At 49.7% G+C, this 23,907-nt stretch overlaps 1 protein-coding gene across 1 annotated transcript; it reads left to right on the plus strand.

The window, feature by feature from the left end:
- Positions 1-2,497: 2,497 nt before the first annotated feature.
- On the plus strand, positions 2,498-15,214 carry LOC101569213 (angiopoietin-4). Its single transcript, XM_023707910.1, has 7 exons — positions 2,498-2,734; positions 4,437-4,669; positions 8,552-8,658; positions 10,052-10,153; positions 11,821-11,987; positions 13,760-13,890; positions 14,592-15,214. The coding sequence occupies exons 1-7, from the start codon at positions 2,634-2,636 to the stop codon at positions 14,750-14,752; spliced, it is 1,002 nt and encodes a 333-aa protein (XP_023563678.1). The 5' UTR covers positions 2,498-2,633; the 3' UTR covers positions 14,753-15,214.
- Positions 15,215-23,907: the final 8,693 nt, after the last annotated feature.

Consider the following 23,907-nt stretch of genomic DNA (forward strand, 5'->3'; position numbering starts at 1 on the left):
TGGCTGCTGTGCTCAGCTCCTTCCTGCTGTGGACCTGGGCTAGGACTTTAAAGCCTCTGAGACATGTTTTCTTCCTGTTGCTTCATGCCCCCAACCTGTGAATAGTTACTGGAGGTTTCAGTCCATACTCAGCTGGGTCCAACGCAGAGCAGCACAGAGCAGAAAGCAACCTTTCATGGTGGTGGCAAAGAGCAAGAGCGCCCTGAATCTATATTGATCCCTGCAGCAGGCTACATGACTAGAACTTAAGAGGCAAGCCCACTTGGCAACTGACTAAGTAGGTAGGGGCCTGTGAGGTGAGCTGAGAAATTAGTCCCACCATGAGCAGTGGGAGGAATGCCAGACCAGAGTAGACCTAATCTCCTGTGTATTGTAACAGGACCAAGGCATGAGAGACTCTTCTTCAACCTCAACCCTGATTGTTAGATACCTTCCCCAGGGAGGCCAGGGCAAGGTCTTCCAGGTACTAGCTCCATGAAAGCTAGGGAAAGGGCCAGACACCAGAGGAATCAGCACTGAGGGAGCCTCAACTGTGAGCTAGGAATCTAACCTGCTCCCAGACCACTAAATCTACCAAGACACACCTGAAGAAGAGGGTGCCCATTACACCAGCAGAGAGAAAAGCCCAGACTCACAGCTCAACTCTCAATGGAGAGATATGAAAGAGTTCTCACAGCGGGTGTCTCAGGCCACCCAGGAAAGGGGCTACCTGGACCATTGAGAGTTTGCCTCTTGTCTCACAGAAAAGAGCAGGCTGGACATGACAGACAAATGGAAGTTCCTCTGCTGGACACCAGAGGAACTGGTACCGTGCTGTGGGAACCTGGTTTCCACTAGAGGAATACCCACCCACTGGAGAGCAGCCCCAACCTTAGCCTTGTAATTACACACTAGCTTTCCTCAGTGTCTCGCATCCAGAGGTCTGCCTTACAGGGGAATCCAACTTCCTGCCTTATCAGCGCTCCCACTGTCCCCAGGGTTTCATCAGGGGATTAACCAGGCAGTTACTAGGGAACCTGTCCACTGTTCCAAGCGTAGCAGCTGCCCAAGCTTTCAGTAGCTTTTAACTGGTGACAGGGTACCAATCATTTCCTAGAATGCAAGAGAGGACACAAAAAGAAAGTGAGATCCAGTCCTTCTGCTACCCTTACTTTTCCATTAAGAAGCACACTTCACTTTGGGCACCAAAGATGTTGCCAACTTTCTTTGGGCTCTCATTCTAAGAACTACAGAGGATGGAGACACTGGACACAGAAGTGAGGAATGAACCAAAAATAGAGATATTAGAGAGTGTCTGGTTTCTCATTGTTGGGACAAACTATACAATACCCACAGGTTAGAGAAGGAAAAGTTTATTGTAGCTAACAGCTGGTAGAGGTTTCAGTCCATAGTTGGCTGGTGGCAAGGCAGGATTGTGTGGAAGATGGGCAAGGCAGAGGAAAAACAGTCCATGGCAGGGTAGGCAGGCAGGCAAGAGGCAGAAAGTAGCATCAATGAGCTTCCCTCTCCATCTTTATTGCATTCTGGCTGCAAGCCTACTGATTGATGTCACTCACACCCAGGGTGGCCCTTCTCTCTTCAGGAAATCCATTTAGCTACATTCAGAATTATGCTAAACCAATCAGTGGACTAATCCAGTTACACATACCCAAAATCCATATTCACACACCCTAGCTAGATCCAGCCACCTCTGAAAAGTCTCACTGATGAGTACCTGAGGGCTTGGGGAGGCTACTGAGGTATGAGCTATAATGGAAATGACAAAGAAAAGCTCTTGGTAGCTGAAAGGAACTCCAAATGAGGATGTCAAGGAGGCATCCACATTGAGGGGTTTATGTACAAATTTTAGTGGTATTTGGCAGACATGAAAAAAAAGAAGCAATGTGGTTCCTGTTTTTAGGTAGGCCTCTGACCTAAGAACAGAATTCCCTTGCATCCTAGCTTCCCAGAGAATAGTTCAGTTTACCCAGGCCCCTGTCATTTGAAACAAGGTGGTTGCTACTTTTAGCTGGTGTCAGGAGAACAGATTTTCCCTGCCCTCTAGCTTTGTGGGGTGCACTTCAGTGAGCCTCTTTCCCCTCTGTTCCAATTTTCCCAGGGCTTATCTCAGTTTACTCAGGTCCTTGTCCCAGGTACCTTTGGTTTCTCCATCTCCTGGTGTCTGCAGGAGCAACAGGGGATTGTGAGCAAAGGGGTTGTATTTGAAGAGGATGCCTCTGTTTTCTAAGTAGGGAATTAACCAGAGGGACAAGAGTAGATCAGTCAGCTGTGTGAGGAGACCAGTACAGGACAGTAGGTAAGAGACAACAGAGACCAGTGCCACACTGGGGGCCTTGGAGGGAAGTGGCCAGGACCTTTTGGTAGGCGTGACTGATAGCACTTGTTGATGGAACAGATGTTGGGTCACTGTCACATGCAGTGATGGGAAAAGCAGAAAGCAGATCATGCAGTTGGGTAGGACGTGTGTTCAAGTGACCACAGGGACTAACCATTTGGAGGGTGGCCCTTGGTCAGCAAATGTCAGGAGTGATAGGCCTGTGGACAGGTGGGTGGCAGCTGGCAGGCTCCTGCAGAGTGAATAGAGCCCCCCACCCTCCTGCCCCCTGGGACAGGTCCTGAACCAGACAGTGAACATGGAGAAAAAGATGCTGGAGATGATGCAAACAACTGAGATGCTGGGAAAGCAGGTGCAGGAGCAGAACCACACACTGCGCCAGCTGCATGGCCGCAACAGGTGGGTCCTGCTGGCACACAGTCCTGCAAGGGATTGGATCGAGACAGGGCTTGAGCTCAGAACTCAGGCTAAAGCTGGGGTGGGATTGGGGCTGGCAGCTGCATCTGGACCAGTGTCTGGGATGGGACAGAGGTGAGGGACCAGTGTGGGAGGGAGGTGGGGCTGAATCTGTGACTGGGCCAAGGCTGGTAAGACTAGAGCCAGACTCACAATCTTAAGGAGCTGGGGAGAGGAGGGCACTACGGCTGGGCTGGGCATGAGCTGAGAACCAAGGCGGCTCTACACCACAGCCCCCAGCACTGAGCAGGGACAGAGAAGGGGCATGTTCTTGAGCTCAGACACTTTGATTCTTTCTCCTGTTCTACTGTCTTCCTGTTTATAAAATTTTAACTGCTTTATGGAGGCATAGTTTACACACCATATGATTCATCTTGTATATTTTAATTTGCTTTACTGGCTTACAAATAACTAAACCTGATTAATCTATCTGCCTGTTCCCCTTCCCTGAGGACATGTTCTAATCCATAGTCAAAGTTCCTTCACTATACGCAAATATACATCAAGGTAGCCTAGAGGTACCCATAAGACAGAGAAATCTGATACCCTAGGCAGATTTTACCTTGGTTTGTTTATAGCTGAGCAGAGGAAAAACTGCTAAGGCCTGAATTTCAACCCTGTCAAGAGGGCAAAATGCTTTTGCTTGGGTTCAGGGCACAGCTATAAGTTCTAATCTCTCTCTCTGACCTGGGTACAGTTAGTAGAGGTTCTATGGTCCAGGGAGATAGCTCAATGGCATAAGTCCCTGCCTAGTAAGCTAAAGGCCTCGAGTTTGATCCCTGGTACAAAAAAAAAAAAAAAGAAAAAGAAAAAAAAAAGAAATGTAGAGGTTCTTATTCTTATTTCCCACCCTAAGTTCCAGATGGCAAGAACTGGATAATTTTCTATCACTCTGAATTAGACAGCTCTATAAAAATACATGGAAATGAAAAGCATTATTAATAAGTCATTGGTCCATGAAGAAAGCTAGAATTCTAGAATTCAGTGTGTGCAAAATTTATAATTTTTTTAGTGTGTTTAGTACAGTGTCTATGGGGTCTCACCATGTAGATCGGAGTTGTAGTGATCCTCCTGTTTTCAGCATCACAAGTACTGGAATTACAGGCACACACTACCATGCCCAGTCTCAATTGCCCTTCTCTGTGTACCCTGGGGGTGGGACCACCATGGCTTGTAATGCCCAGGATCAAACCCCAGCCCCTTTGCTCTGCCTAAGCAGGTGCTCTAATCTGCTGAGCTATCTGGCTGGCCCTCAAAATTTGTAATTGTAATTTGGGGCCTAGAGGCAGTTACTTGTGCCTTGGCTGGATTTAGTTCCAAGTCTGAGGAAGGGTCTGCAAAACTGGATGTAGAATAACACATCTCCCTTTCATCCTTGTCCCTCAATCACTAGGGATCTGGAACTAGGCTACCCAGGTGCTGGTGTTGCAGCTGCCTGATTTCTGCATTGCAGTGGACCCAGTTCAGACCACTCCCATTGTAGTCCCCTGCCTACTATGGACATGAACCATGGGATGTGTGGCCCCATACCCTTGACCTTCCTGTAAGGGTGTAGGCATGTGTGACCCCCCTCTCTGGACTTCTCTGTGAGACTGTGAATGAGGAATTGGACAGTGGGCTCACCCTTTTGCACCCCACCTTGCAGTGATCTGGAGACTCAGCTGCATGACCTGGAGGCTGAGCAACAAACCCAGCTGGCAGGACTCCAGGTTGAGAAGGAGCAGCTGTACCGGCTGTTGAGCCACCAGAGCAACACCCTTGCTGGCATCCAGCAAAGTCTGTATGCTTCCAGCAACAACTCCAGTCAGCTGTGGCAGAAGCAGGTCCAGCTCCTGGAGAACCTGCAGCGCCTCATGCAGCTGGTGGAGCAGGGCCCAGGTGAGCAACCGGGGTGTGCCAGACAGGAGGAGACTGGGGAGGAGGGTGGGAGCCAGGAAGGAGCTGTACTTGGCATCCAGCAGCACTCTGGGCTGGGACCCAGCCTGAGAAAAGCTATGCCCTCCTGGCCCATTGGACATAGAAATAACAGCAAGCAGTAATAGTAACGGCCAGAACAATGGACTCAAAAGGAGTCAATCCAGACTCTATCTCCTGACTCCACAGGTGCCAGGATCAGCCCCACCCTACTCCACTCATGGCCTCAGTTACCCCATATGTTCAATGGAGGTGACAGTGTTAACAAGAACAGCAGTAACCTAGCTGACAAATTTGAGTTCTAGGATCTGTGCTTTGGTCCCAATTGCTTGTACTTGCCCTACCCTCCCTGGCACTCAGTTTCCCCATAGAATGGTACTGTGGAACTTAGTGCACCCATAGAATAAAACTTCTCTCTGTGAAGTCCCCACCCCAAGAGGACCAGAGGGAAGACAGGTGCCCTCTCTGCCCCAGCTGAGAGGTGAGCGCAGTGCTTGGCCTGCTCCTCAGCACTCAGAAGCAAGAGTGGGAATGTTCAGAGGGAAGCCAAGGCAGGTCTCCTTCAGGCTCTGGAGAGTGCTGAGCAGGCGGATGGACAGCAGAGGATGGGAGCCAGCCTCCTAGTACTGGTAAGGACAGCCGAAGGTCAGGGGGTCGTGACACCCAATTGCCCTTTCCTGGGAGCTTGTCCTTTCCGCCTGCAGCTCCTCCAGATGAGCAGCCTTTGTCCACTTTACAGAAGGAGCTGTCCAATGCTCAGAGGAAGTAGAAGAGTAAGCTTGGGTACTAGCAGATGGCAGCAGAGGTGAGCGGGAAGCCAGGTATGCCCAGCCCAAGCTCTGCCCCCACTTGCAGATCTGCTTGGCTAAGACAAGCAACGTGCACCCTTGCCTCTTACTCTGCAAGGAATGGATAAGGAATGGATAAGACTATTATGTGCAGACAGATCGTATTTCACACAATCTCAGTCAGCAGTTACTGCAGCCTTTGAGAAGTCGCCTATCCTCAGAGACTGAGGAAGAACCACAGTTCCTCAGGGACTTGTAAAAACAGTAATTATGACAAGTGAAAAAGCAGTTAGCTCCTTATTTCCCATGAGACACATGAGAGTTAAATGTTTGTTCTGTTTAACAGAAGAAGCACACTCTTGCTGCTATTAGTGAGAAATTGTATGATAGAAGGCCATGTCTTTCAAGTGGCATTTCCTCTTGTCTGGGTTTTTATTCAGAAAGAAAGGGGACCCTGAAATTCCTACTGTAGCCCCCTTGAGGGCCCACAGTTCAACAAACACCGGCTCCTCACCCCCTGGGTGCCAGGCCTAGTGCTGGGTATGAGGGATCCAGCAGTGCACACAGCCTGGCCTGTCTCTTGCAACTTACTCAGCCAGCTTTGTGGGGCTAAGAGGGAAGAGGAAACACTTTGTTGAGGGCCTATTATGTGCCAGATGCTCTGCTAGCAGTGTTCCTGAAGCCCCCACAGCAGGACCATGGTGAGGAGAGGAACTTTAACCTGGAACCAGAGGGGGCATAGCTGGGACATGTTTGCCCTCTGAGTAGAGAATGCCTTGGGGGAGGAGACAAGAGAGGGGCTCATCTGGCTGCTGACGGCCATGGGGGGCCTAGGAAGCCTTCAAGAACAAGGAATGCAGCAAGAGTGATGGGACTCCTGGCTCCATGGCTGACAGGGACTTGAGCTAAGGACCACACTGTGGCTCCATTCTAAGTCCACCAGGCTTGAAGAGGACTTCGATGCCTTCCAGCTCACAAGCTGTGGAGTGACCAGCTGGGGGCCTGTATGTGGCCCTGACAGCAGGACTGCAGGACAAGAGCCTTGTGTGGGATCTGAGCATGGAGCAGGGTCTCCTCTCCCCATAGGCTCAGGGCTAAGCCAGTCTGCAGTGCAGCCGACAGTCTGCTCACCTGATTGGCTAAGAGGTTGTGTCAGCCCTTCACCATGGGCATCCTATGTCCACATACCCTACACTCTTGCCAGGAAGAACACTTGGGAGGTGCTTTTCCTCTGATGAAGACTTTATCCCCAGGTGCAGAGCCAAGGACGGGGTGGCAGGAAGGGCACAGCCTCTTGGTAGAGTCCAGTACTGACTGGGTCACTTGCCACATCTGGAGCTTTGTGTACTTATTTAATTTCTCAGACCCTCAATCTTCATCACCTGTGAAAAAGGGATGATAATCTCACAAAACTCATAATATCACAAACTTTGGCCCAGGGGATGAGATGAGGCGATGCACAGCAAGGTGCTTAGCAAGGTGCCTGTGGCCAAAGGGGGCTCACTGGGTGTGGATTGCCAGCCCAGAGACTCAGAGAGGGGCAGGCAGGGGTGACCTACATACAGGTCATTCACTCTACCTTTATGTCCCACCCACTTTCCAGGCATTATCCTAAACACAAATGGGCACCTAAGGACTCTGCAGTACAACAGTGGTGGTTATTTCACTGTTATTGTTACTGTTGTTGACGAAGGAAATTTCCCATGAAAAGAGTGGCAAGAGGTCTCAAGCCTGCTCCCAGCTCAGCCCTTGCCTTGCCAGAGCGAGCATGGCCTGTCCCTCATCAGCTCTGGGCCAGAAGCTTCCCACTGCCTCTCTGAACTCCTGCCCCCATGTACTGTGAGAGCTGGGAGCTGCTGCAAAGGGGGCAGGGCGACCCCTGTCTGGGAAATGGCATGCACATTTCATTGGTGGATATAGGGCCTGGTGTTCTCACTGGTGGAGTGGGCACAGCAGCCCGCTTCAGACAGCTGCCCTGGATGTAGGATCTGGGAGCCACAGTCAGGTGTGAAGCTCAAACAGGAACCCCTCTGCAAGAGAGTCTTCTGGTTCCCCCTTGATAATGAGCCCCACGCATCTGAACCCTTAGCCCACGCTTGAGTATCAACCTACACAGAGTTTGGGTTGTGGTATGATCACAGCCCGCATCCCTACTAAATGAGTTACAGGGAGGGCTCCAAATGCATGCAGTTCATTTGCCAACACTCACTTTTCTAGCAGCCCATGGGCCCTGCTAGGTTGCAGGCATTGAATCAGCACTATCTTGAGCTCTGAAACAAAATGAGAGGGAACAAATGTGGGCTCTGAAGGCCAGGGGTGAGGTCCCCGGGAGGACAAATGAGGGCCCTGTGTCCAGGGCTGCAGGTAGAGCCAGAGTACAAGGTGGGCAGGAGGAAGAATCCAGGCTCCCCCACCTTAGAACCTCCAAGAAAGGATGGCTGTTTCCCCACCTCTGCCTCCTGCTCTGTGGAAAGGGAAGCACCTTGTTGGAAGAAGGCTCTTCCCCACCCCTCTCCTAAGGAGCCTAGTGCCTCTGTCTGGCCTGTTGCTTCATGGCTCCGCCCCCCAGCACCATGCTGACATCAGTGCTCTTGCTGGGCACAGGAGCCTGGACTCCACAGCCTGGCGCATGAAGCCAGTTATCCCTGCTGAAACAACCTCCTCCCAGCTCTCTTCCTTCCTTGCCCTGTCTCTGTCAGCTTCACACTACCTCAAGCAGCCAGCGCACACTCTGGCTAAGAGGCCACACTAGTGGTGTAAATTGGCCACCTCCCACACCTTCATGCCCTGCTCACAACAGACCACCCACATCAGAGCCCTTACCACACTTCCCTCTGCCCAGACCACCAGGTCTTCTCTACCCAGGAACTCCTACTTGGGGCCAGCTCGGGATCACCTCCACTAGGAGACCTGCCCAGGTCTGGCTCATCTTCCATCCCTGTGCCTCCTCACCACATCCTGCACACAGGAGAACAGGAGGCAGGGAGCCCACCCTGTCCCTTTCCTCTCCTGGATAACTCCACATGACTTTTGCTTTACCCCATTGCTGTCTCCACAGATGCAGCTGAGGAAGTATTCCGGGACTGTGAGGACATCCGTAGGTCTGGAGTCAATCAGGATGGTGTCTACACCATCCACGTACCCAATCTGGACGTGCCCAAGAGGGTGAGGAGGGTGCTAGCATGTGGAGACTGTGGGTCTGAGTGGGCACTGAGCCAAGGACTTGTGAGATGAACCGGCCACCATCAGAATCGAGCTTTGCCCAGTATCTGAGATGCCACTGAAGCAGGGTGCCCTCCAGGCAGGTGTCAGGCCTTGGGACAAGGCAGAATACATGGACGTGTAAGTGCCACCAGCCAGAGTGACCTCTCATTGGAATACCAGGAAATAGCTTTGTGCTGATTAAGGTTATGCTCTCCAATAGAGCGTATAAACCCTGAAACTCCTGGGCCTCAGCAAAAAGGGGCTTTCCTTCTGTTCTATGCAGGACTAGAGGCTGGGAAACCTTCAGTGACTGGCTCCAAAGGTGGTAATCAGGTGGTGGACAAGAGGTGGGTGTGAGGTAGGGCTTGGGGCTGACAGGAAAAGGGAGCAACTGCCCAGCGGTCATGCTCCCTATTCCCTTTGCGCTTTCCTTCTGGCCTGAGTGTCAAGAAGAGGGCCCATTTGTCTCCAGAGTGTCTTTCCTCTTTCTCACACATGTGCTAAATGACCCTTTTGACAAAGAGATCAGCTGAGGGCTCTGGGTTAGCAAAACTTTCTAACTACAATCTCATAATATTTTTTTTTCACTATGTTTATTTTTATATCATGTAAATAAAGGCACAATTGCTTTTCTTTTATAGTACTGGTAGGACTTCCTGGTAAAATATGTTTAGATTTCCTTAAGTATAAGAAAGGACACCATTTTTTTGGTTTTGCTTTTTGTTTAGTTTTGTGGCTTGTTTTGGGGGTTATTTTTTTAAAGTGCCTCATTTTGTAGCCCAGGGGGCTCATGGTGATGCTCCTGCCCTGCCATTCAAGTGCTGGGATCACAGGTGTATGCGAGCACACCTGGCTCAGGACACATATGCTAAAGAAAATACGCTTTGTAAATTTAGGAAAGGGAGGTCTGGTAGAATTCAGGGAAGTGTAAGTTGGGAACAGCATTCGAGGGGTGAGAGCTGGCCATCCATGTTTAATCCTTCCAGCAACCTGCCTTATTAAGGAGTGGGAAGCTTCCATTTACTTCTCTCCTGGTATGTGCTGGGCCCTCTTTTAAACATTCACAGGACCCACCTCATTTAACTCTCATAGTAATGAGGAGAAAGTTATGAAGAGGTCATCATGTGAGCACCCCCATTTTACAAGTGAGGAGCAGGCGGCTGCGGGAAGGTATCACTGGCCGTCATGTTAAGCAATGACAGTGGGAGCAAAGATGGAGCCTAGCATCTTCTGATGAACTCGACCAGCTTTACTCTGCAGGACATGGGGATCCATGAGCCAAGTGATCCTTGTGCTGCCCTGGATGTGGCTTCTGATTGTGTCCAAGGCATTTCAGCTGCTCCCCTGTCCGCAGGTGTTCTGTGTGATGGACCCCGATGGAGGAGCCTGGACCGTCATCCAGCGTCGAGAGAATGGCAAAGTGAATTTCAACCGGAACTGGGAGGACTACAAGCAGGTGACTCTGCTGCCCTGGGGCGGGGCTGTGCGGCTCTGAAGCCTGGTGCTGGTGCTGGGTGTTCGCAGAAGGAGGGGAGCTAGTTCACCCTAATAAATTCACAGAGAAAGAAATCAACCCACTTAAGCCATCTACCTTCAAATGGATCTGCCCAGAGTCCACGATCTTCCCAGGACCCTTTACCCTGAAAGTGAACCTATTTTTGCAGTTTGTGACATACATCTTAGAAGTGAAACTTGAGCTTTGTTTTGCTTTTTTAAAAAAGACATACATCGCTAAGGTGTTTTTTTTTTTTTCTAAAAACAAAAAAGAAGATAAACAAGGAATACAAAGAAATAACCAAAAAAAAAAAAAAAATCACCTACATCCCTGGATATGTTGCTTAAACAAATTTATTTTTCCTTTTATACCTCTGTGACCACATTTGCAGGACAAATTCTGTAATTTAAAATTGATGGCTTGAAGACCTCATGCCTTTTTAAAGATGAGATATACTTCCTGATTGCCTTCCAATGTTTGTTTGTTTGTGGCAGGGTCTTGCTATGTAGTGGAGGCTGGTCTTAAACTCACTATGTAGCCCAGGCTGGCCTCGAACTTGCAGCAGCTGTCCTGCCTCAGCCTCCCAAGTGCTGGGATTACAGGCATGCACTATACCCAGAAGCCTTCCAATTTTTAAAAATTAAATGATTTTTTAACAAGGTAGCTTAAATGGACTTAACCTTTTCAAAAGCAAAGCAAATAGGAAAGATGCCCACAGGACCATAGAGTAATACTATTAATTCTGTCTTTTCTGTTCCAGTTCATGAATACAAATACTTTATTTTATTAAGTGATGGCTGTTCTTGAATCAAATGAGTTTTTTTAAAACAGCATTAAAAACCTAAAGAAAAATAGGTAGTTCAGATGTAGAAATACACAAAGGACAGCTGGATGTCAACACTTAGTAAATGGCACCTCATCTTGTAAATGCGGAGCAGGGCTTTAGTGCTCCATTACTGTTCTACCCAAAGCTTCAGTTCCTTGCTCCTAGACACTGGTAACAAGACACTGTATGTGTTCTTAGCTTTTCATACACTTTCATATTGCTAAACTTTGGCAATGCCTGCCCTGTCCATGCCAAGTCTTGGTGGCTGGCTCAGCAAACCTGGGGTGGGACTGGCACAGCTTGTGGTACCCAGGATGGACCTCGGTCCTTGTGCTTAACTAGGCAGGTGCTTAGACTGCTGAGCTATCTCTGTGGCCCTAAAAATTCTTTTTTTAACTGAAGTATAATAGTCATGCAGTTAAGTACACAAATGTTAAGTGTAAGGCTCAGTAAACTTCACAGAAGTGCTCACCCCAGAACCTCGAAAGCTGGTCATACAAACCTTCCCGCATCCTAGAACTTGCCCATGACTCCTCTCAGTCAACAGCCCTCTCAATATTTTTATATTCTTGTTTCAATAGCCACAGTTCAGTTTTGCCTGTTCCTAAACTTTGGAGAAATGCAATTGCTTTTAACAGGCTTTTACACTTACAAATGTATTGGTCCTTTTTCTGGGAGGCGAGATCTGCTAACCCAGACTCTCCACAGAGACCATGACCCAGTAGTTTGGGATTTGGCCTCAGAGCCTGGCCCAGGACCCTCCTGGGCACTCAGTGCACCCTGTCCTCCCTCAACCCCACAGGGCTTCGGAGACCCAGCTGGGGAGTACTGGCTGGGCAATGAGGCGGTGCACCAACTCTCCAGCAGCACCATCTACTCTCTGCGTGTGGAGCTGGAAGACTGGGGTGGCAGCACAAGCCAAGAAAACTTCAAGCATTTCCAGCTGGGCAGCAAGGAGGAATATTACAAGTGGGCTTGGGGCCCAGGTGGTGGGTGGGCTGGGGTCCCTGGTGCGTGGGCTGGGTTCCAAGGTTAGAGCCTACAGTCTGCACCAAAGGTCAGTCCCAGGGTGTCTCTACTTTATACCATCTGTTTCTTTTGTGGGTCCACGTCAGAGATCTAGAGGTGGCTGGTGAGCACTCAGTACATCTTGACCACTGGGTGGAGAGTATGTCACTGATGCCACCATCCCAGAGCAGGAAGGGGCCATCCCAGGGCAAATACCCCGGATCAGTCATTCACAGAAATCCAGAAACAAGAAGTGAGTTGCCCAGGCTGTGCTGTGCTCCTGGCTGAGGTAGAGGTGTCCTTAGGATGGGAGATAGGAGCCTGGATTCTTTCTGGCTATGTGGCAGCTCTCACTGGGCAAATCCAGGTCAAGTGGCCCTGAAGCTCTGTGCCCAAATGAGGACACTTCCAAATCTTCACATTTCCCTACTCCTTCCAGTCTGGTTTTTGGTGTGTTTAAGGAAGAAAAAGTGTTTTCTGAGCATCCACTGTGTTCCGACACCACATTAACTCCTCTTAAGGGGACTGCTGACTCTCACACACTGAACCTAACTCATCTGGCTAAAGTGACAGACTAGGTAGCCTAGACTAGGCCTCATTTCACACCATGCTTACATTCCTTTGGGTTGCACCATGGGCATCCTCGAGGCCCTGCCCTAGGGACAGGGCTTCCTTGAGCTTCCCTGGAAGGAATGGACCATATCTGTGGTCCATTCACTTCTGCCCACCTCTGGGACATTAACTGCTCCCAACCATCTCCTACCCCTGTGCCAGGCGCAGCCCCTCCCTGCAGTCTCCCAGCCAGGCTCGGCCATGCGCCAGGGGTCAGGTAACTGAACAATAAGTGTGCCCTGTACATTCTACATGCTGGAGTCACCAAACCACACAAGAAACAAGGTCACTGTCAGTGTTTCTGTGGTTGCTGAGTGCACAGATGCAGAAATGGAGGCTCGGAGAGGAGATGCAGCCTTCCCAGGGCCATGCAGCCTCCGAGTGGTGGAGCTGGGGTCTGAATCCAAGCTGATGGCCATCAGCTTGGGGCAGCCGTGGCTTTGCCTGCCAGGACCACACATTCTGGCCAAGGCACATAACCCCCCTGCCCCCGGGGGCGGTGCTGCCCCCTGATGTGCAGGTCACAGGGCTGGGGCCAGGACTGGCTGCAGATCAGCTTGAGCTGCTGTGGTCAGCGACAGCTTCCTGGAAGAGGCAAGTGGACATGAGAGGGTATCACAGGGCCAGGGTGCAGGATGGTGAGCAGGTGAACAAATGCATGTGGGTCCCCAGTCAGGCCACAGTGGGGCAGAATCTGACTGTGACTCTCCTTGGTCCTGAGATTGTGCCAGGCTCTTGTGCTCTTGGGATCCTATTTCCTCCTGTGGGCAGGGCATTGTGAGGCTGAGATAAGAATAAGTTGACCCCTGCAAAGGGCTTTGGACAGTGCCTGCCCTCTTCAAGGGACTCTAAAACTGTCAGCCATTGTCCTCATTTTGGTCACTGTGACTCGGCTTCAAGACCCAGTCAATGAGTTGAGGAGGGCCCAGCACAGTAGGTGCTCTGTCCATGCAGAGCAGCAGAAAGAGGAGGATCTGGAAGAAAATGGCCAGGCTGAGGTCCACCTAGCACAATAGGAGCCAGGCCCTAGCCGGGACACTGTCCCCAGTGGAGGCCCCTCTGCAACACGGCCCCCACCTTACTGTGCTTCTCTCCCATCCCCACCATTGGGCGGCCATCAGGATTTTTGTGAATGGGTACAGCGGCATAATGCAGGAACTGGGCCAGGTGATCCTGTGGAACAACAGCTTCAGCACCCGTGACGCAGACCATGACAACTGTGGCTGCAACTGCGCGGCGATAATGTCTGGAGGTAAGTTAGGGTCAGCGGTATCTTCCACACCAGGGTCCTAAAGTCCCCTTAAGGTCATCCCTCCTCCTAGCCCCAAGGTCAGAACGTAGCCAAGGGACAGCTCCCACCAACTCCTGGGATGACACAGAGGTCAGAGAATGGGAGATGGGGTAAGTCAGAGACAGAGTAGGAAGGACAGAGGAGAAGCTAAGTCACAGAGACAAGGACAGATGGGGTAGAGAGAGGCAGAGGCTGATAGGAAGGAGAGCAGAGCAGGCGAAGGGAGGGCTGGAGAGGAAGTGCAGTCCTGGGCACCACCAGGAGAGGACTTTTCATGGAGACAAACCATAGGCGAGACCTAGAGCAGAGACAGCCAGGCAACAGGAAGAACCTCAGCCAGAGGGAGGCACACAGTGGAACACACCTACAAAGACCATCAAGAGAGAATGACTCATGCAGAGACACAGGCCACCACGTACCCACAGGAGGTGACACAGAGACCTGAGGGAGCCAGAAAGACCAGAGCTCACTGAGGAAGGGACACAGACACAGAGGGATCGTGAAGGAAAGAGGTGCAGAGGGGCCTGGAGGGGTGGCCAGAACCCTCTGCTGTCCTTTGGAGGCCCTTCTTGAGCAGAGGGTCTGTTGGTGCTCCACCCTCCTCCCCAGCAGCAGTACCAAAGCAACAGCAGCCCTGATTGGTCCTTATCCCCTTTCCACAGGGTGGTGGTTTGATGCCTGTGGCGGCTCCAACCTCAATGGCATCTACTACCCGGCCGGGCAGCACTTGCACAAGATGAATGGCATCCGCTGGAACTTCTTCCGGGGCACCACATACTCACTTCGTGCCTCCCGCATGATGATGCGGCCCTTGCTCAGCTAGCCTGTGCTGTGCAGGAGCTGGGCCGTGCAGGAGCTGGGCTTTGCCACCCAACACCCAGGATTCAGCACAGAACACAGCACCTAAGGCTCATCCTGACATCCGGGGATGTGTGAGCCGGCCTGCCCTGCCCCACGTCTGGAAGAGTCACCTGCCTCCCTGCTCCCCTGGATGGGTGGGCAGGTAGCTGGCTGACCAGTGCTGGAAGTTCAGGTCCTCAGAAATAAGTGGATTCTGTTTTTAAAACAAAGCAACCTCATACGGTTTTATCAGGAACACAGGAAGTCCACTCCCGGTCCATCTGGTCTTTGGGGATATTGGTAACAGTGGCACAGGAACTTGGGCTCGAGCTGTGCTCTTCCTGAAGACCTTGAGAGTCCTGGGGTGCCTTGCTCGCAGTGCCTGCCCCCTGACCTCGCTCCCTCATGCCTCCTCCTGGGCCTCCCTCCACAGGGAGGGTCTCCATGCCTGAATGAGCTGCTAACTAAACTTGGCTCCCAGAAGGAATCCCTGACTCCCAGTGTGACTGCTGGTCTTGGGGGAGGGGATCTGAACACACAAAGCTGACCCAGGCAGGCCAGACTCCCTGACTTGCAGGGAGGACAATGTCCCATTCCATACTTTCCCAGCCTTGAAATCTCCTTGCTTTTTCTGGGCTGGAAGGGGTTGCACTACCCCTCGCAGCAACCACTCTTTCCCCTCCACTCCACTGCTCCCAGGCTCCCAAGCCTGGCATCAGACCTGGTTCCTCCAGTGCTGTGGACGCTGAGAGGGATTCGTCTACCCCCAGCATACCCCACTGTGGGCTCCACTGTAACAAGCACAGTGCCTCTTTATAATGCCTGTGGCCAAATGAGAGACAACAGGTGAAATCAAAGACAACAGGCAGTCTTAACTGCAGGACTTGTCAGAGCTTTAATGAGGCCACATATTCTGGGGCTGTCCACAAAATCACATTAGAGTGGGTAGCTTTCTCCAAATCTATTTGAAAATGGATCCCTTTTTTTTTTTTTTTCCTACTGAAGGATGTAGAGGCCCTTAAAAAAAGTCCCATTGTCAAAAAAAAAAAAAAAAAAAGACCCCACTTTCAACCAACCATACTCACCCATCTTGGCTTTAAGGAACACAGCCATGCCACAGCCTCTGATGCAACTGAAAGGGTCTTAGGTCAGAATACACCTGAGGAAGGTCTAGAACCAAATCCCTGTCTGTCCATGTGCTGGGCCTTGCAGGGCTGCTCTGGCTCAGGAGCCATATTTCTGCCCCTGTGGTAGCTACCAGGGCTCCCTGGAACTCCAGGTAACCCAGGCTCAAGTCCAGGGACCCCTGGACAGGACAACAGCACCTGGGTCCAGATACCCTGGCCCCAAGCTGGAGCCCTTGGCCTTTCCTAGCCTCAGTACCCTGTGGGGCTGCACTGGGTCTGCGGGGGGAGTGGACCAATGTCAGGAGCTGTTCATGAGCTTCCCAGAGGCTGGGGTCAGAAAGGAGTCCCAGCCACACTGCCACCCACTTGTCATATGTCCCTTCCTCAGCCTGATGAGGCCCCCTAGGCCTGCTACTGGCCAATACCAGTAGTAGCCAGGCCCCGCCTGCCCTACAGCCAGAAGGCAGTGGGACACTTTTGGGCCTCACGACCAACTACCCCCAGCCCTGGGTCCCCTCACACCTTGAGCAGCCCCAGCACAGACCTCCCTCGAGCCTTTCTTGTCCAGGCTCATGACATTGCTGCTGATAGTAGCCTTCCAGGCAGGAGAGGGAATATACCAAGGTGACCCTTCAGGCTTTCTGCTGCCCAGAAAACTACAGTTGCCTCACACAGTATTTTCCCAGAAGACCTTTCCTTAGCACATACTATGTGCAGCATGGCGACATGGGCAGGGCTTTAGAGCCAGACCTTAGGCCGCAGCTTAGCCTCTCAAGGCCTCAGGTGTCCACCTATAAAGTGGAAATGGTGCTGCTCTCTGTCCTTGCTGCAGCAAGGAAGATGAGACCATCACGTGAACTCAACAGAGCCTGATACAAAGCAAGTGCCTAATAATGTTGGCTGCAAAGAAAACGAACGAGGGGAGAAAGGCATTCAGGTTTGCATCTGCGGCTTTCATTTTTCTACTACAGTGCTTCTAGGCTGGCTGCATGCTGAGAAGAGGCAGCAAAGTTGCAAGCCCGAGGTGAAGGCCCAAACCTCTGGCTGTACTGTAGTTTCTAAAAAAGCCAGGAAGGTGACCTGAGTTACCTTAGACACCTCCTGAGATATTCATCCCACCTCCTTACTTCCTTCCCTTTCCTGAGGACTCCCCAAGTAGCAATTCTATCTGAAGGAATGGATTAGTTCAAGTAACTGAAAAGTGTAAGGGAGGATTCAGGCATGGTCAGCTGTTGGCACTAAGATGATGTCCTTCTTCCCATTGTGGTCTTTCCTTGCCTGCGTTATTTCATCCTGATCCTTTGGCTCCAGCAGCCTAGGTCCGTGTCCTCCCACTCAGTAGCCCCAGCCAGGGAGCTCCTCCCACTCAGTAGCCCCAGCCAGGGAGCTCCTCCCACTCAGTAGCCCCAGCCAGGGAGCTCCTGTGCCTGGAGGCTCCAGCATAGCAGTGCCTCCTCGCCAGTTATTGGCCACAGCTGGATCATGTGATCACATCAGGGTCAATTGTACCCAGGCCAGCCTGTCAGTCTGCAGGAAGCAGAAGCCAAAACTGGCTGGCAAAAGAATGTTCACTCTCTTCTCCTCCCTGCTGCCTTCCATCCCCTTTGCTCTTGTGTCCTCTCTGCCTTTCTCCCATGTTTCCTGCCCCAAGTCCAGAGCCCTGGTGCCAGCTATCCCCTGGTCACCCCAAGGCTATGACAAGGCAAGTTCACAATCCTGACTCTGCTCCTGCAGTGCAGCCCCTGGCCCTCCCTAAATCTGAGCTTCCCATCTATGCAATAAGGATACAAGCTCCAGAGCCCTTCAGACAACACAAGGCCTGTGGGGGCAGAGCCAGTGTAGCCCTGGGCTCCAGCTGTTTTTCCTGGGGACCACAGCTCATAGGAACCAGCCCTAGGATACTTGCACCTACACATTTCTATGCAAAATCCATCACATCTCTCCATCTTGTCACCAAAGACCTCAGGGCTTAGAGAGGGAATGGGTTTCATCCAAGGCAGCTCAACCAGGCACCACCACCAGGACACTTGAGTATGAACTGCCTCCTTCTACAGCTCTGGGAGCGTCTCCATACTGACCACAACAATGTTGAGGCAGTGTCCCCTTTGCCTGTATCAAAGGTTAATGGGACATTCTAGAAAAGCCTGCAAGACCAACCTGTCCTCCTCACTGGCCAGATCCTAATGGAGCCATCTAAGCAGAATACACCATTCCTGAGGTCTGTGCCTGTCCTGGTGTAGCCACTTCCACATGGGCGAGCTCAGTGTGCATATCTCAGAGACACAGCTATGGGCCAGCTAAAATGTGGCCCTTTGAGGGGTAAGAGATAGCCATCATCGAGATGGTAGTCTCCCGCCTGCTGGATTTGACCACTCCTTCCACATTCTCCCTCCTCTTGGTATCTGTATTGCCTTCATGGCTCCCATTTACAGTGGCAAAGCTGTGTTGCCTCAGCAGTAGCAGCATGACGCCTTTTGACAGAGCACCGCTTGGTTCACAGCCTCGAATTCACAGGGCCTGGTCCACACGTCCATTCACATACTTCCTCATTCCTTCGTGTTCACATTCATCCATATCATAGTCATGTCTTGAGGATCTTCCTGGGTCCAGGTCTGGCTGGGTGATGGGTAGAAGAGTGAACAAGATAGATCTTCGTCCCTTTGATGGCCCCTCTTCGGGTGTGCTCCCTCCTGGCCTATAAACATGGCACTTCCCCACCTGGATTCTTCAGGAGCTCCCTGGAGTCCTGAAAATAAAGTCTAAAGCTCAACCTGAGATCAGGGCTCTTCATCACACATCTATGTCCTCCTCTAGCTCTATCTCCGACCCTACTTCTAGTGTAGCACCTCACTAGCTCATCAAAGTTCATGCAGCTTTGGCCTAATTAGCCTGGAGTTGGGGTTGGCTTCATGTGCATGTGGCCCATTGAGTCACTCACAGCCCTGTGTTCCAATGGGTCACACACCTGTTTCAGTGCTCTGCTGTAGTTTTCAGAGTTTTGTAGCTTTATCTTTGAGCTTGAGCTTTGCAAGCTGGGGCCTATGCCCCTGCAGGGGTGTATGTACACTGCCCCTGGACATGCATGCCCTGTTTAGGAGCTTGAGGTCCCCAAATTTTCTGTCCTTCAACACGAGTTGGAGCCTGGAGCAAATTCCTTCCCTCTTGGAACCCTGGTTCCCACTCTCCAGGACACCAATTTTGCTGAAATTTTGAACACTGGTGAAGATCCAGTCTACTTGGTAGGAAAGACCTCTGCCAAGGACATGCTTCATGGGTGAGGCCACCGCCATTCTCACTGTGGCCCGTGGTGTTTCTGTGTCTTCCCATTACTTTGTGTTTCTCGATCCTTTGTCATTGCTGAAACTTAGTTATCAGACAAGTAGGAGTGGGCCCTGAAGGATCTCGGATAAATTTTTAACTGACAGAAACAAATTCACAAGTTTGCTTTTCCTTTTTTCCTAATTGTTTGAGGCAGTACTCCCAGGGTTCCACAGGAACCTAGATTGAGAACGATTAGCGCAATAGCATGGCAAACAACCTTGGCATCTGTGCAACAGGGTCTGATGACGGTGACTCACTGGCTCAAATGGCACAATGCCCTGGAGCCCCAGACCAGGCTGAGAAGAAAAAGGATAGCAATGGCAAGTTCAGACAAGGGGAGGGAGAAGGCACCAGGGAAGCTCTTGCGGTGGTAGGAATGCTGGTCCCTTGACCTGAGCGAGACACACGTGTTCAGTTTGTGAGCATTCAAATAGCTGTGCCTCTATTTGTGTACTTTCCCCCAGATATAGTTCTCTGGACATAGGTAGTGGGGAGGGAATTATACAAATTTACTGAAAACAAAGGGAAAGCCACGTGAGGAAAAATAAGAGTTTGGAGGGGCAGTTAGCAGCAGGTAAGATTACAGAAGCCTTCACCTTTGGCTCAGTTGTCTTCATTCCAAGGAATGTATCCTGAAGTACACAACATAGGCATGAGGCTATTTACTGCTGCTTGGTTTGTAGTAACAGAAGATTGGAATCAAGCCAAATGAATAAGCTATAGTACATTACTTGTTATATTTCAAAACACTAAGGTAGCAAAACAGCCACCGTGGACTTCATGCTCTCTAGTTGTGTAGGTCGGGCCAGTTATTTGCTCCATGTTGGCTGTTCCTTTGCCGAGGGGCTGGGGCACACTCTCCTGGCCCTTTGGGGGTATCTGTGTACTGTTTCAGCTCCTTAAATCAATGAAAATCTTATTTTTATCTCAAGCAACTTATAGTTGGATTTTTACCTGTATTTGAAGATGCCCAACGCGCAGAAAGGAAAGGCCATGGGTAGAGCTGATAAGAGTGTGGCCTTCCCTATAACTGAGCAACCAAGCCACGAAGCAGAAGTATGCACTGGACGCTGTTGTCATATTTCCTGCAAATCAGTGGTGAGCAGGAGGTCCCAGAGCAGCAGTCTGGGACACCAGCCTCTAAATTACAGCCCAGGAAGCATTCATGCTGCTAGATGTGGTCATTATCTTGACTGCAGGATAGTTTCACAGGTGGATACTGATGTTAAAACTTACCAAATGATTTTCTCAGGCATCAATTTCACCTCAAAGCTGTCTTTAAAACAAGAAAGGTAATAAATTAGACATTGTACAAAACACAAGCTATTGTTTTCTCTTCATGCCCAATATTCCTCAGGCATCCCACGTACTACAAAGAGAGACCACTGTGGAACTGGAGAAACATAGAATTTCATTTAATTCTCACAACTCAGAAAGCTCTTTAAATAAGAAAATCAGGCAAACTGACTTGCTACAACATATCCATTGCCACCACTCCTCAGTAAAATACATCACAAAGCTCCAGTACTTGACCCAACGAGCACCAGTATGAAGATAGGCAAGTGATGAGCCTTAAAAATCCACATTATTTTTGTTGTTCTCCACTAACCTTGTGGAAAAGTGCAACTGACCAGCCTTGCTTTGCCATGTGATGCAGAGAACCAGCTCGCAGCAGCTCATGGGCCGCAAAATCAGTGGACAGAGTTGACCACAGGCATCTACTCCACATCTGTGTGAACAGAAGCAGCCTGCACAACACTTCCAGGATTTGGGGCCGCTCCGTAGTGGTCTGGTAGTGCAGTAATGCTGCCTTCCCCAGGGCTTCATTTTCCGTGACGTTATGGCTCAGATCTTGACATCCCCCAAAGGCCCTTGTGTTAAAAGCTCGGTCCCCAGTTTGGCTCTCTTAGGAGAGGGTGGGAACTCCCAGAGGTGGGCCTCATGGAAGGCCTGCTCATAACTGATCATAATTCTTCCTCTCCTTCCCCTCCCCATGATGAGGAGGTCAGATTGGCCACACTTTGCTGCAGACCCCAAAGCAATGGGTCCAGTGCTCAATGAACTGAAAGTCCCACAGCGGTGCACTAGAATAAACTGAAAACTCTTTTCCACCTTGTAAGTTGATTATATAATCTATTTGTTATGCTAATAGAAAAGTAACCAGCATATGGATTTGGTTACCTTTGGGCTATCACAGCTAGCAAATATTCATGTTTGTCTTGATGTTTTCAAGAAAGACTACATTCATAGAATTTTTTATTACAGTTTATTGCTATGATTTCATTTTATTAGAATTATTTTTATGGACCACTTACTTTGTCTCATTTAGTAGATTAAATGTTATCATGTATATAGGGTTTGATTCTCCAACATTTTAAGCACCCACTGGGGGTCTTGGAACATAAACCATGGGTTAAAGTGACACCATCTGCCTCCTATGGTCACTGGAGGCTTGAATTGTTAACTCTCCTTGGTTGCAACACAACCCATATGTTTATCCAGTGAAGCCAGGTACCCCTCCTCAGAATGATGGTTTCAAATGCTTAAAATGCACTGGGTCAAAAGGAAAACAAATTATATTAAAAACAGCTATTAAAATATTCTTTTTTTGATATATTTGGTATAGGGTCTCACTACGCAGCTCAGACTTGTAGTGATTCTCTTGTTTTAGCCTCCCAGCGCTGGAATTATAGGCATGCATGCGCCACCATGCTTGGTCTTGGTGGCCAGCTCAGCACCACTCCTGTGATGGCATGCAGCATGTGGTGCCAGGGATGGCACCCAGTCCCTGCACTCGCCTAAGCAGGCACTTCGTCTGCTAAGCTATCTTGCCAGCCCTCAAAATATTCTTATAGAACATAACTGTGATATCACAATGTGTGGGAACATATTAATTAGCAAGACATAGCAACAGATCTCGGTAATGTCAAAGAAATGATGGGTGCTAACAATCATTTGTGTGTCTATAATCACTATGAAAGAAAATGAATAGTCATTTTTATTAATGGTGGTGAAGTTCCCAGGCACTGAGGATACAGCTGTGATATGTGTCCTATGTCCATAATTGAAGGAAATACTGAATTTCATTAAAGGTAAATGAAGATAAATTCTATCCATGCAACCCAGAGAAACCACAGATTAAAAATTCTTCAACTGGTGGAGCCAGGGAGATAGATCAATGCAGTAAGTACTTGCCTGGCAAGCGCAATGTCCTGAGTTCAATCCCAGGTTCTGCAATAAATAAATAAATATTCTTCAACTACTACCTACAAATTGCTTAGATATTATTAATGTATCTTATACATAATACAGATGCTCCTTGCTTTAGTGAATGGGTTGCATCCCAATAAGTACATCAAAAATTGAAAAACTATAAGTCAGTAAGATATTTAATAACAGCTCACCTGTGGAATGAACACATAGCTCAGTACCGTGGTGCTGCAGAGCACCTGACTGGGAGCTGCGGTCGCCACTGGGGCCAGCATCACGGGACAACATCCTCCTGCAGGTCTCCAGCCCAGGAAAGAAAATAACTCAAACGGTGGTTTCTACTGAATGCATATTTCTTTCACATCACTGTAAAGTTTGAAGAACATCATCAAGTTGGAACCATCATAATTCTGGGATTGTCTACACAATTACTGGCCAAAACCAGTAATCCTAAAACTGTGGGAGGCTGAGTCAGGAAGGCTGCAGTCAAGAGGCCAGCCTGGCCAGTTCAGTAACTTAGTGAGACAGTGTCTCAAAAGAAAAGAAAAGAAAAAAAAGGAAGGAAGGAAGGACAGAAGACCTGGGGATGCAGCTCAGTACTGCTGTTCAATATCCAGTACTGAAAAAAAATTAATATATTAATATATAAATATGCATTATGCATTATTATGTCATATATATCTTCCCAAACAAGCATATATACACATGTATAAATAAATAAATAAATAAATATGCATATACATTGGAACACTATGCTTACATATACTCATATGTGTATGAATCATATGTGCATTTCATACAGGTTGGTGGACACACAAACACAGAAGTAAAATACATCACCCTCGTACACATACAGTCTGGCAGGTACTCACGCACACAGGGGCTCATGGCAGAGCCAGGCCACACCCTGGGACCTTGCACACCAGCTCAGGTCTCGGCACACATGGACAGCAGGTCTCAGAAGGCTTTGGGACTTCGGCTCAAGTCCTGTCCTTGTGGGTCTCACCAAGAAACACTCAGCACCTAGTGATGGTCAACACTCTGCTGAAGCCACACACAACAGCACCTGCCACACGCAGTGAGACCCATGCCCCACATTCTTCCCTCCCCTTCTTCATATGGGGACCCACTAAGCCTATTCCTTGGGCACAGATTGATTCAGGGACCCAAATTACGAACAGTCAGCACATGACATGTCCCTGGTCAGTCATGTGACACGAGAGAGCACAATCACACTGAGGTAAAGACATAGAGGTTGGTGACACAAAGTGGTTTTCTCTCTCTTACAGGAAGATGATGGCTAAAACCACAAGGGCTCCTGCCTTTGGGACCAATCTAACAATGCAAATAGCAAGAAGGGAGTCACAGAAAAGAGAGACACAAAGGCCTAGGGCTTTAATGAGATCACTGAGTCACCCCTCCCTGAAGCCGTCCTGTGTCCACAGAGCAAACTGCTTGCTCACATAAACTGTTTGGAGTG

This window comes from Octodon degus, unplaced genomic scaffold (assembly GCF_000260255.1).
Source record: "Octodon degus isolate 3935 unplaced genomic scaffold, OctDeg1.0 scaffold00317, whole genome shotgun sequence".
Classification (NCBI taxonomy): domain Eukaryota; kingdom Metazoa; phylum Chordata; class Mammalia; order Rodentia; family Octodontidae; genus Octodon; species Octodon degus.

What these genes read in the sequence shown, in the direction of transcription:
- LOC101569213 (XM_023707910.1), top strand. Translation starts at nt 2,634, where the DNA reads ATGGAGAAAAAGATGCTGGAGATGATGCAAACAACTGAGATGCTGGGA. An exon ending in CAGCTGCATGGCCGCAACAG is followed by an intron (nt 2,735 to 4,436) that starts GTGGGTCCTGCT and finishes CCCACCTTGCAG; the next exon opens with TGATCTGGAGACTCAGCTGC. An exon ending in ACTGGGAGGACTACAAGCAG is followed by an intron (nt 10,154 to 11,820) that starts GTGACTCTGCTG and finishes TCAACCCCACAG; the next exon opens with GGCTTCGGAGACCCAGCTGG.